Below are 13,452 nucleotides of genomic sequence, written 5' to 3'. Positions count from 1 at the left end.
TATTTTTTAAAAAAGAAATAATATTTTATTATATATCTTTAGCTGGGACACGTGGCGAAATTGTGGCTGTTGAATGATATTGAATGGCTAGGATTTGAAAAAAAGCTTATGGGCAATTTTTGGAGCATTGTCGAGAATCTTGATCCTTTCGACAGATTGCGGGCCTCCCGTTCTTGGGCCACATAATAAGCACTTCTTACCAAAAAGATACCATTTCGGGTTTCCTTCCAAATTTCCACATTGGCCAGTTTGTCATGCTAATGGGAATTTTTTTAACCAAATGGACTTCATCTGGACTAAAAATATTGCCGAGCAAAAATAAATTCTAGCCATGTGTATTTTGGTCAATCAACTCCTGGACAATATTTTGGTAGTTTAGGGGGACATTATTATAATTAAAAGCTTAAGTCGCACATTATTACATTGTCAATTAGGTGTCAATTAAAAGTTTAAGTGGTACTTTATGTAATTGTCAATTAGGTACATTATTACATTATTACAATTAAAACTTTAGGTGGTACATTATTTCATTGTAGATTATTATTACAGTAAAAAGTTTATGGAGACATTATTATATTGTCAATTAAATGACAGTGAAAGAGGAACATATACTTTACCCTACGTATTAAGTGGAATTGTAAATAATTGCTGCAGTTAATTTTGTCCCTTTATCACCGACCGGTCTCGCTGTCTTTTAGCGACCCCTCGAGATTCACGCTTTCGTTCTCAAACTTTATTGTTGTTGCTTTCTCATTCATTTTAGTTGTTCTCTCTCTCAAGCCCCTTATGGCTCATACGCTCCTGCTTGATCTGCGTCCTGACTAGCCTGATCCTCCCTCTTCTTTCCCTTGTTAATCTTTGGCTACATGCATTCTGGTGCTCCCCCCTTCGCCCCTATGGGAATGGGAGGCCATTTCTGGTCAATTGTTTGTGGTGTTGGATAGCGCGGCTGTGGATCTGGATGGAGGTGCTGCTTCCGCGAACAACAGCCGAAGTTGGAGAACCTGGAGTGGCCTGGCTTCCTCAGTTGACGAGTTAATGGCTTCTCTTCAATGTTCAAACAGGTTAGAGCATTCTCTTTATTCGACAGTGCAGTAATTTTGTGGGTTTGGGGAGACTAGAGAGTCTGGAAGACAACGAAAGAGAGAGAAAAGAGGAAATGAGAAATTAAACAAATCAAAAAAAACATGGGAGGAGAGAAAAAAGTTCGAATTTTCTTATTTCTTTATTTTTTTTGTTTTTTTTCCCAAAGTTGGGATAATAAGGGGATCGAATTTTTTAAGAATCTTTGACTGTGCACTGGGTAATTCCAATGCGCTGCATGCTGATGACTTGGGTTTGGCTAAGGCCACGGCTGGGCCTCTAAGCCCAAAGGAGAGACGTATGGGAATAACTGAACGCCTCTCAAAAACCCTGACGTGGGGTTTCAGACAGATCGCGCCAGGGACTGCGAAAAGAAAAAGGCGAGCTTTCATCCCCTCCAGGTTTCTCTCTCTCTCTCTCTCTCTCTCTCTCTCTCTCTCTCTCTGTATCGTCTTCTTCCTTTCGAAAAATCACATTCTTTTTCTTGTAGCACCTGTTTTGTATGCGCATTACTTATCTGCGTCGTGAATATGTATGCTCAGTTCTCTGCATCGTAATATGTGAAGAAGTGGTAATTTAACAATGAGAGCTGCTTCTATACGGTCAAAGGCAGAAAACATGAGTTTTCTGCCTTCCATTAAAATGATGACACTACCCCTTAAGAAAATAAGATCAAACGCCAGATAAAACACCAAATTGCTATCAACTCACCGGATAAAAAAACCATCCCACCGGATCCCAGGCAGATAAATCGGCCGGAGAGAGATTACCGGTAGAGGAGCAAAGGTGGAACGGCGGTGGCGTGGGCAGCGGCGTAACCGGGGGTGGCGGTCTGGTTGCGGCCAGACACACGGCGTAGCCGTCGGCGCTGGGTCTCTGGCCGTGACCCGCGTGGGTCTGCTGACCCAAGACGGGTCTCAGGCCGTGACCCGCGTGGGTCTGCTGACCCACGGCAGGTCTCTGGTCGCGACCCGTTGGTCTGGTGAGCCAAGTCTCGCTCTCACCGTTGAAGCTCAAAATCCAGTGTTTTTGTTGTAGGCAATTTTTGTGCTTGTGCTAACGTGTCTATTGGAGGGCAGAAAAGTCATGTTTTCTGCCACGGTCTATGCTCTTTAACAATATGTACACATGACTTTACTGAATGAAGTAAAGGTTAACTGCAATCTCGTAAGCAGTGTGTGATGCTGTCAAATGGTCATAGGATTGCAGTCATTGGAAGATTTTGAAGGTGTATTTATTTATAATATCCTTCTGTTTACGGTTGCACTTGATAAATTCGAGTGTTATACAACCCAAAAAACAGTATAATGAATTCAAGTATCTTGCTTCTGTTTTGATGTTGTATCTCCATTTTTTTGTTAGACACTTGTATCTTAGTTTGCATATTGTTAATATAGAATTAAGCACTTTAAACTTGGGCATTTCAGACAATGGAAGCCATATGTAAAATTTGTTGTGAAATTTTATGAATTTTCGTGGGACAGGCACCACATGGTTGGAGAAAAAAAAAATTCCCTCAAATGCAAACTAGAATTGTATTACAAGGGTGATTTAGGAAATTTTGTTACAATATAATTCCATTCATCTTCTGATTCTCTATCTACCCAATTGCATCCAATTCATTTACATTTAGTAGCTGTATAGGACAGTGATCATACTTTGTTTAGAATCAAATGGATCAAAATTTTGCTTGTTCTTTGACTTTGGATGTAAGACTTTGCACCCCTCTAACAACACAGTACAAATGAATAATGTATTTGAGAGAAGACGCTTGTCTTTGAAAGTCATTTATACTTAAAATGAAAATCTGGTTGGAGTTGCACCATTTGCTAAATCTTGATTGTTTGCATTAATGGAGACTAAGATAACATAAAATGTTGTATGGGCTGTAACTAGTGTTTCATTCAATTCTTGTTATTGACTACTGTTTACTTTTCAGAAATACAGAGTTTTTTTCAACTGTATAGTTGGGGAGAAGCACATGTAACTAGTGTAGTATGCACTTTTAATGTATCTGAAACAATGTCAAAAGTCCTTTTTTTCATTGTAATTCTTAATGATGAAAGGCCAAAGTTTTCTTTCAAATTGTGTTGAGGTAACCTCCTCCAACACAGTCGATTAAAATGCTGTGGGTCCCTTTTGCATGTGAGAAGTATATACTTTTTAAATAACAAGGACAAAATTGGAAGAGACACATGTTTTTTTAATATACACTTTCAATGTATCTGAAACAATGTCTAAACCTTTTTTCTTTTATGCTGTAACTCTTAATGATTATGGCATTTTCAGAATGGTTCTACAACCGAGGATGTACTTCATTTGCTTCAAGTAATTTTAAGGAGACAAGATTGATTTTTGCTGCATATCTAACTACGCTCAAAAGAAATTTATAAGATTGTTGTTGCTTGATTCTTTTACTATTCACTATATAAGGTTGTCCGCTAGTAAACTGTAGCATAAATTTCTATACACTATACTCTTATAGCAATGAGATGGCCAATGTTATCAACTATGCTATTGCTGACATATCAGCAACCCATAGGTCATGGATTAACCCCTTATTCTTTGATAAGTTCTTATTGTTTTGTTGAACTGTCTGAAGTTATTGTATGATTTCTTTGAACGCTCATAGTTTAAAAAGTGGTCACTAGTAACTTTTCTGGCTTATTTTACATTTATTGTGTTGTAGTTCCATGGCCAAGTTTTTCTCACGAAAGACCAAATTTAAAAATGCGTATGGTAGAGCAATGAAAGTGGAAGTGCGACGGGATCCTGGCAACTTTCTAGAGTTTGAATTTGTAATTCCATCTGGTGACTACAAATATATGCGCTATGAGGATCTTCACATTGAATGTAATCGAGACCGTCCTGTGAATGTACTTGTGTACCTTGAAGGTTCCAGGGAAATGGGTGAAACCTATATACTGCCAGCTGATATAAGGGCAAATGAGAAACTCGAGTTGAACTACTTGAATCGTGCTATCACCATCACCCCTACTAGGGGACATTTCATCTCGAGGCTCGGGTACTTTCCTAGACTGCAACCTTTGATCAATTTCCTTTCCTTGTTCTCTATACTTCATTTGTTGTGTTAATATACACTTTTTTCTTATATCATTGTTTGCTTGCTTTTTTATGGTTTCAACTTTCACAGGTTAATTATCACATTGAAACACGTAGCTGAACAGATCAAGTCATTGGGAAAATAGATTCCGAAGATTCGGAGGAGATATAAGTTCTATGAAAACGATACAACATACTTGTATGTTTTTACCTTGTTTGCTCACTTTTCCATTGTTATATGAACTATATATAGATTTTGGTTTGGTTTTTGTTAATTGATACATTTTTAAAGTTTGGTGGTCCAAGTGCCTGAGGGTTGTAGTTTGTGGATGTGGACGCTAAAGCTATCCATGATGTTTTTGTCATTTTCTTTTTCTGTTTCGGCCCATGGATTTTGTCATGCTTCATGATGGTGATGTCTCATATGCATATTTTATGACTCCTCTAGTAAATTCATATCAAATTGCATTTTTAAGATATAACATTCATCAACATTTTTGTAGGCTAATACATGGCACTTTTCCTCTCTTTCAAAGAATATAGGTATAAGATTTGTGTACATTATAAAATTATGTAAGATAAAAGTACTTATATTTTTTGCGAACACAAATAGAAAATACTAATTTGATGGGGAAAAAATTTCTAGTTGTATAATGGTAGTTTTATGGATTTTTCCATGGTGCATAATTTTAGATAAATTCTCCATCATCGATAGTGATGCATGTTCTGGGTATAGTTTTCAATGGACAAAAACCTTTCAAATACTTGAGAAGGAAAATTGTTATTTTCTAATAATAACTATATTTAATTGTGTAGAAGCTTGGCAATGCTTTGTGCTTCTTACCCACTTTCTCTTTATCAATCGATGGATGTCCACTTTTAACAGATCCAATCCACATCTTTAAACATTAGCACCATAATTTGTCAGAAAAAAAAAAAAAAAAATTAGCACCTTAAGATAGAATTCATTACCTATTTTTCTTTTTAAATTTTTTTTTTTATTTTTTTTATTTTTTTATTTATATATTAGCATTTTTTTTTTCTTTTTCTAATTTGAGTATGAGGACACTGGACCTGAATTTTGTGAAGAGAGACCCAATGGGCTCTACAATAAAACAAGTTTTACAATTAAAGAGAAGGCACATGAATTTCTGATATTGATGTTCCTGCCTTTTTATCCAACTCTCAAAACCAATAGCCGAAGATGGATCATCTATCACCTTTGATTGCATAATTTGCATGACATTAGGACGTAGGATGCACGTATACGAGTAATGCTATTAAGAAGCATAGTGTGCTGACATCAACCGCTATATGAGTAATTACAGAATGTGAGCACCATCCACTGGGGATTTCGCATAAACCTCCACGTAAAAGCTTTTAAACTTTTTAATCTTCATACATACATGCATATACATATATTTATATATTTACTTTATGTTTCCTAATTGTCTTGCAATAAGCTAAAAGGTTACTGTTTTAATTTGAAGCTTTTCTTAGTGAAAAATATAACAACGAATCCAAAGAGGGTTGAATAGGTGTATGCAACAATAACATGAAATTTAAAAGTTAGCAATCACACAAAAATCAAAAAATATAAAATATGAAGAAAGCAGTAAATCAATCAAAACAAGTAATTTAATGATAAAGTGGAAACCTTTTGAAAAACTTCTTAAAAATAAAATAAAAAACTAGAAAATGAATTAGAAATTATAAGATGTTCGTACTTATAAAACTTTTGCAATTGACACACGACTATTGTTCCAGACAAGCGCCCCACTTATCTGTTATCGTGATAGTTCTTTCATAACTTTTGGATAATTCTTCCACTTGATTTCCAATTTTTATAGGAACTTTTGTACTAAAAACAATGGCATCTTCAATTATAGCCCATTTAGGATGTAAAATATATATTTTCTCACCATCTCCATAGTATATGAGACAAATGTATGTATTTTCGATTAGGGTCGTATGATTCTACCATATATGTCTTTGGTTTATCAAAATAAAACTGTAAGAGAGGAATGCACAATGCACTATGGTTTTTTAGTCTCTTAGAAAATCGTTTATTAGAACAATTAAGAGACCAAATAAGAAAAAACCACGCGAAGCAGCATTCGAACAGTTCAATCCATCGTTCGAACGAAACTAGTTATTTTAAAACCTTTGTTCAAAGCAGCTTAATAAACGGCAACCTCTCAATCTTCAAAGCAGCATACCGTTTGGACGGTGTTCCTAACGGTGGCTTTAACTCTACAAAATAAAACACTGTATTCAAGCCCAGCCAAATCATATTTGAGCCTAAAACAGGTTGGATGGGCCTGCCTCACTCTACACAACCTCGGCCTATATGGATTTTGGACTGTACGTATTGGATAGGAGGGCCAACATGTAAATAAAACGAATCTTGGCATCCGGACCTTGACAACTAACCTCCTCCTTAAGACCTTTATCAATTGACAATTATCATCGATCGGTCTTCGCAGACTCTCACCGACTCCTCGAGATTCACTCTCTCGGCAAACCTTCTTGAAGGTGGAGGTGGAAAGCCTTTCTCACAACTTTTGTTGTTGCTTTCTTTCCATTGATTTCTGTTTTCCTCTATCTCAACCCTCCATGCGGCTAGCCTGGTCCAGTGGTCCTCCCTCTTCTTTCCCCTTGTTCTTGCCGTTATGCAATCTGGTGCATGCTCCCCCTTGGCCCCTAGCCTCTAGGCCTAGGGGAGGACATTTCCGGTCAATTGTTTGTGGTGTAGGCTTGGATAGCTCGGCTGCATGTGGAACTGGTGGCTGGGGCTGCAAGCGTCGGATCTGATGCGGCGCCGGTGGCTTCTCTTCAAACAGGTTAGAATCTTGGACTGTACAGTGGGTATATAAATCTAAATGGGCTGCCTGCTTATGACTTGGGTTTGGCTAAGCCCACGGATAGGCCTCTTAGCCGAACATCTGAGGCAGGCGGGACCGACTTTGACTTTGCTGACGTCATCCCAATGATTATTCAACTACACTACGTCACGCTGTTGAAACTTGTAATTTCTTCCTTTTTGGCTGACACGGAGTGGGGCCACTCAGGGAGATTTTCTCCCCACTAAAACATGCACTTTAAAGGGAAAGGCAAAAAGGAAACTGCAAAATCCATTGCTGACACCAATCCTCAGAAACGAACGGGTATTGATCCTGCCTTAACTCCAGTTGATTTATACCTTATCTCTTCATTTTCACTATCATCCCTCTCTTTTCTTCTTTGCTTTTGTTATTTTTCTGATTGCAATTTGATAGAACCCGCTGCTTCCTATCGAAGAAGCTGAGCTTCCAATGGGAATCTTCACTGGTTAGAAATTGCCTTTTTTTTTTGGTTGCTGTGTTGTTTGGTTTGTGTTTTGATCTTAGTGAAATTACTCATTCATCCAAAAAAAAATGAAATTGCCTTTTCAGCTGTAACACTATAAGTATTTCAACCACGTTCTTTACCAAGTTACCTCCACATCTTGATCTTCTCTTTCCTCACTCTTTTTCTTTCTTTTCTTGTTGTCTTTGATGAGGAACCTCACAGACTTTTTGGGAGGGAGGGATATGATGAAGATCAATATTCATGATTATGGGCTCTTTAACTTCTCATATATTAAATTAGTCTTAGAACCCCAAGGGGTTGGCTTATGGCATCTATAAATCAACTTTAAAGTTCAAATCCATTTTTGTGCAAACAATTTTTTTGGAAGCGCTTTAATTTGCACGGGTTCAAGGCTTGCTCGATAAGAGTGGGTACACCGTACACAAAGTGGTCTTGCCTTAGACAGGCCCGTCATCGTAAAAAATAAAAATAAAAATAAAATTACTCTTATAAATCCATCCATCCATCACAAAAAGACCCAAAAAGACATCCGATGCAAAACTATAAATGCAGGATTGATCTTACGTTTATTTCCTATTTTTAGAAAACAGGGAAAATATGTATTAATAGGTAGGTCATTTAGAGGTAGCCTGGGCCTCTTTTGGGAAAAAGGATCTTGTTTGGATTATTGGGAATAAGATTCTTGGAGAAGCTAACACTAAAGTTAATGACTATTCCATTTGAAAAAATGAATAGCTTTTATTAGGAGTGCAAGAATGTGGAGTAGAATAGCCTTGGTAGTAGAGTATATGATAAGGATCTAACACTTGGAATAACCATTCTTAGGCCAATGAAGGAATTAATGACTCCCTTCATCTTCATCAACCCAACTGCATGCAATTCATTTACATGGAGTACCTCTATAGGATAGTGATCATTACTTTGTCTAGAATCAAATGGATCAAAATTTTGCTTCTTTACTTTGGAAGTAACACTCTGCACCCTCTATAACAACACAGTGCAAATGAATAATGTATTTGAGAGAAGACAAGCTTGTCTCTCTAAATTGACCTTATCCATTTCACTTGGAATGGATAGATCCGTCTTCTTCTAGAAAAAGAAGAAAGTTTACAATTCTAGAAGTATATGAGTGATAATAGTGTTTTATTTCAATATAAATTTTAGTATAACAATTAACAAATGATGCATGACTCTCAAATTTTTATCATTATACATAATTTCTGTTTTTGTATTTTATAGTTTAACCTAAGTAATTGATCATCATTAAAATTTATTAAATATAATTATAAAGAGATTAAAAAATATGTATTTTACTATTGTATTGTATCATTTTAATTTTGCCCCTCTTCAGTCCTCACACCATATCTTGGCTCTGTCACTGGTCGTAGACTCATATGACAGTGAATCAATGATAATGACACAACATTTGAATGATTAAAAATGTATAAGCACGTAACAATTCTAACATCGTATTCCCTATATCTATATTGGATATAGCAGTGTGATTGTCAATCTCAGAGCAGAGAGAGAGAGAGAGAGAGAGGGGGCAGTTGGGGGAGGGAGGAGCGATCGACAAAGTCCCTTGCTGCCGACCTTCAGAGCTTGTTTTCTATTGCTGTTCGAGGAAGACCTCCTCAGAAAAGAACACCGAATCAGCAATCAGGTATTCCTACTGTAACCCCATTTGATTTATACCTTTTCTCTTCATTTTCTTTTAATATTGAGCTATAATCCCTCTCTTTTCTTCTTCTCTTTTTTGTTTTTGTCATTTTTATGATTGCAATTGGTTACGATTCTGTGTCCCACACCACATAGTCTTTTGTTATTTTTTTTTTTAGCCTAAAAAAGGCCCTTCTCCGAGAGGATCCAGTTAGGACAAATCCTAAATCCTCTCCACTTCATCTTTTCCAATTATTTCACCCACGTTGTTTACGAAATTATTTTTCTTTATTTTTCAAAGTGTGTTTTTTGTTTTTTTTTTTTCTTCTTTCTTTCTATGCCATTCCTTGTGTGGGAGAGGATCTTTCTCTATGGGGTTTACAAATGCGCCAAACGGATATGTTTACGAAATTATCTTGATCTTCTCTTTCCTCACTACTTTTTTTTTTTGTTTTGTTGAACTGCCTGAAGTTATTGTATGATTTTTTTGAAAGCTCCAAGTTTAAAAAGTGGTCACTAGTAACTTTTCTGGCTTATTTTACATTTATTGTGTTGTAGATCCATGGCCAAGTCATTTTCAAGAAACGTTAAGCTTGAAAATGTGTATGATAGACCAATGAAAGTGGAAGTGAGACGGGATCCTGGTAATTTTCTAATGTTTGAATTTGTAATTCCATCTGGTGGCCACAAGTATATGTGCTATGAGGATCTTCACATTGAATGTAATCGAGGCCGTCCTGTAGATGTACTTGTTTACCTTGAAGGTTCCAGGGAAATGGGTGAAACCCATATACTGCCCGCTGATATAAGGGCAAATGAGAAACTCGAGTTGAACTACTTGAATCATGCTATCACCATCACCCCTACTAGGGGACATTTCATCTCGAGGCTTGGGTACTTTCCTAGACTACAACCTTTGATAAATCTCCTTTCATTGTTCTTTATACTTCATTTGTTGTGTTAATATATACACTTTTTTCTTATTCCATTGTTTACTTACGCTGTGGTGGTTTCAATTTTCACAGGTTTATTATCCGATTGAAACGAGTAGCTCAGTGTTATGGCCGGGGCAGTAGCCGTTTACTAGAAGGAGTGGGAAACAATGCTGCGAAGGAGGAAGACTTGAAGGGCAAAGTTGACCTTGAAGAACCATAAAGAAGACTTGGGATTCTTATTAGATAAGAGATGTTTAAATATCTCCGTAGGACTAGGATTCTTTGCTCATAAAGCAAGATGCCCAATAGGATTAATAAAGGATTGGGGACGCCAAAATCTTAAATCATCACTTCTCCCATGGTTTTCCGTAGATTCTCCATGCTGCATGATTTTATATATTTGCTTTGCATTTCCTAATTGTCTTGCTATAAGCTAAAACAATGTTCTAAATTCAGATTGGATTTGGTTTATGGGGATTGGATTTGGATTTGGATTTGGATTGGATTTGATTTCCTAATTCAGATTACAGTGTTGCTCCTCTTTTATGATTCTGTTCTAGTCATTTACAGCGCTTTTTTCTTTGTTGTGACTCACAAGACTACTTATATAATTATGGGTGTCTCTTATACATTTTACCCTCACACAAACACATGGATATTTTCCTTGTTTTGATTTTTTGATTTTGTATCTCACAGCGTGGATTAGATATTTAAAAGGGAAGCTGAGAAGGTGCTTAATTGTTTCATATAACACTCGCTAGCAAATTAGCATTTAAAGCATTTTCAAGTCCAGATGAAGCTTTCGTTGTACTATAAATTTTGCTATTAATTCTGATTGACCAAAATTTTTTTTCTTAAACAGAAGGGTTATAAGTACTTGGTGAGTATTTCTTGAAGAGGGTGGCCCAACTACCTTAGAGTTGTAGGGTTAATTTAGGTACCGGCAAAGTCATCTTTTGGATGGTCGAATCATCCTTTCGAGGTTTCGCCCAAAGGGGTGGCCTAGCCTCTAAAAATGTTTATTGCATTTTTTTTTTAAAGAATAAATATGATACGCAATTTCTAATGAAAGGGATGACTGGTGGATGAATGTGGAAATGGAAATAGTATTGATAATGAACTCCAATTAGAGTTGGAGACAAACTACAAGTGAATCCAATTGAGGCTGTACAAAGATGTACGTCTAATTCATTCTTTGATTATGATCTTCAAGTAGAAATACATAAAGCTTAAAGTGATAACACCTAAAGTTCTAAGATTCAAATTCAAATAAACTATAATTCTAATAACATTATCTTAATATTAAATAAACTAATACAAATTTAAATAATCTAATCCTAGTTGAATTGGAATTGCATTCCAACTTAACTATTATCCTATCTAATCATAACTTTATCCCTATCAAGTAGATTAAGCTTAAAGTGATAATACCTAAACTTCTAATATTCAAATTCAAATAAACCCTAATTCTAATAACCTAATCTTAATATTAAATAAACTAATGCTAATTTAAATAATTTAATTCTAATGAATTAGAATTGCAATCCAATTTCTTAAAATCAAAGCATTTTTGGTATTTTAAATAAAACATTCACACGTGTGGGTCGGGTGACATCTTCCATCTATTTTAAGGTAAAGTGCCAATTAAAAAAAAAAAAAATAGTAGTTTGAGGAAACAAGTGTCACAAATAGCATTTTAAGGTTTAAGGTACAAGTGCAATGATTATCGGTTTGAGGGATTTTTTTTTTTTTTTTTTTTTCTCTTTGTTTTGAGAAGTAATTTACAATTTACATTTAAAATGTAAATCTAAATTAATGAAGATGCTGCATTTAGGGAGATTTCTTACAGCTAGAGAGAGGCTTTATTATTATGAAGCGAGAACGTTTTATAAAATGCTGCAACGAAAGTGTCTTCATTCTTTGGTGTGGTAGATGGTGTTTTGATGTTTTATACTTGATTTCACTGTATTCAAGCGAATCAAGCCCAGCCAAATACTGTTTGGGCCAACAAGGTGAGGAATTTGGAGTGTAAATAAAATGGGAAGATATATATAATAAATTGAGATTGTGAAGTCTGGAGCTTTCGACAAGTGTCCTCCTTATCACAGATCGGTCTTCGCGGACTTCAGTTTCAGCGACCCTCGAGATTTATGATCCAGATCCTTTATTTTGAAATATTTAATATTTTGAGAAAATTCACTTTACCCTCATGAAGTTTTAGGTGTTTTTCAATTTGAATCTCAAAGTTTAAAAATTAGCAATGTACCCCTCTAATGTTTCAAAAAATTTCAATTTAAATCTTTAATTACTAATTTCCGTTAAATTAGATGAAAAAAAAAAAAAAAAAAAAAGTCTTGAGGGTAATTGCGTAATTATGGTGGAACTCACTAAAAAGGTAAAGAACAACTACGGAAGTTCTCTTCTTCTTCTATCTTTGTGTTTGTTTCAACAATTGCAGATGTGTGAAATGTTAAGGGAACTCTAATTATGATGGAACTCTATTTGGATCGGAGTATTAGGACTTTGCTTCTCACCAAAATGGCACCGGTCGACACTTTTTAAATGTACAAAATTTTTGACAAACTTCAGTATATCAACCATAAAACTTGCTGTACTTAAAAGAACCGTTTGTACCAATGAAATGGGTGACATTTAAGATATATTATGATCCACAGAGCGAGAGAGATCTCAAAAATCCATTTTTATCAAATTGCCTAGCAGCTCTTTTTTCTCTCAACCCATAAAGTGGCACTTCTCGGAGATCTTTGTACAACAAATGTCCATTGTGCTTTATACATACGAAAAAAGCTTTCAATTCATCAATTGAGGGTTCGTTTGGTTCGCAAAATGTCTAATCCATTGAAAAAATGATTAGCTATTACTGGAAATAGAAGAATGGAATAGATTACCCATTCATATTCTTTTGCTTGATTGTAACGCTGTAATAGATTAGCTAATCATATTCATTCGTTTGGTACAATGCAATATTTGGGTGAATAGACTCATATTGTGATCAAATTTCTTAAAATACCCTTATAATACAAATACAATTTATATTATTAAGGGCTTTCATTCTTTTTGTTTTTGTGAAACATAAACAATTTTACTATAATTTCTTTTTCTTTTTTAATTACGTTAGGTATGTGGCATTTTTTTTTTTTTGCAATTATGCTACAAAGTTATTTATATAAAAAAAAAAATATAGTTTGAGAAAACAGAATCAAACTCAATCTTGAAATAAAAAAACAGATTATATATTTGTATTTTATAGAAACCTTGCAGATTCTGTTTCTCCATCAAAGAAATCAAAAATAAAAATAAAAACTGAGAAATGGTACAGAGAAGAGAGACGGAGAAACAG

The 13,452-nt window shown here is 35.4% G+C and overlaps 2 protein-coding genes across 8 annotated transcripts; both read left to right on the top strand.

The window, feature by feature from the left end:
* The first annotated feature begins 869 nt into the window (after positions 1-869).
* On the top strand, positions 870-4,612 carry LOC132166107 (uncharacterized). Its single transcript, XM_059576870.1, has 4 exons — positions 870-1,064; positions 1,284-1,484; positions 3,773-4,108; positions 4,238-4,612. The coding sequence occupies exons 1-4, from the start codon at positions 1,039-1,041 to the stop codon at positions 4,290-4,292; spliced, it is 618 nt and encodes a 205-aa protein (XP_059432853.1). The 5' UTR covers positions 870-1,038; the 3' UTR covers positions 4,293-4,612.
* Positions 4,613-6,304: 1,692 nt separating this feature from the next.
* LOC132166756 (uncharacterized) lies at positions 6,305-10,631 on the top strand. 7 transcript variants are annotated; one of them, XM_059577638.1, is made up of 5 exons: positions 6,305-7,313; positions 8,998-9,160; positions 9,715-9,800; positions 9,900-10,050; positions 10,182-10,631. In XM_059577638.1, the coding sequence occupies exons 3-5, from the start codon at positions 9,719-9,721 to the stop codon at positions 10,309-10,311; spliced, it is 363 nt and encodes a 120-aa protein (XP_059433621.1). In that variant the 5' UTR covers positions 6,305-7,313; positions 8,998-9,160; positions 9,715-9,718; the 3' UTR covers positions 10,312-10,631. The 7 variants fall into 7 exon arrangements, with proteins under 7 accessions (XP_059433621.1, XP_059433619.1, XP_059433615.1 ...); XM_059577636.1 differs by having other exon boundaries at positions 6,306-6,989; positions 9,715-10,050; XM_059577632.1 differs by having other exon boundaries at positions 6,306-7,313; positions 9,715-10,050.
* Positions 10,632-13,452: the final 2,821 nt, after the last annotated feature.

Source organism: Corylus avellana, chromosome ca11 (genome assembly GCF_901000735.1).
Source record: "Corylus avellana chromosome ca11, CavTom2PMs-1.0".
Classification (NCBI taxonomy): domain Eukaryota; kingdom Viridiplantae; phylum Streptophyta; class Magnoliopsida; order Fagales; family Betulaceae; genus Corylus; species Corylus avellana.
Note: the sequence above shows the minus strand (reverse complement) of the source record. Positions and strands in the feature narration are given on the sequence as shown.

What these genes read in the sequence shown, in the direction of transcription:
- LOC132166107 (XM_059576870.1), top strand. Translation starts at nt 1,039, where the DNA reads ATGGCTTCTCTTCAATGTTCAAACAG. An exon ending in TCTCTTCAATGTTCAAACAG is followed by an intron (nt 1,065 to 1,283) that starts GTTAGAGCATTC and finishes GAATTTTTTAAG; the next exon opens with AATCTTTGACTGTGCACTGG. An exon ending in CATTTCATCTCGAGGCTCGG is followed by an intron (nt 4,109 to 4,237) that starts GTACTTTCCTAG and finishes CAACTTTCACAG; the next exon opens with GTTAATTATCACATTGAAAC.
- LOC132166756 (XM_059577636.1), top strand. Translation starts at nt 9,719, where the DNA reads ATGGCCAAGTCATTTTCAAGAAACGTTAAGCTTGAAAATGTGTATGAT. An exon ending in CATTTCATCTCGAGGCTTGG is followed by an intron (nt 10,051 to 10,181) that starts GTACTTTCCTAG and finishes CAATTTTCACAG; the next exon opens with GTTTATTATCCGATTGAAAC.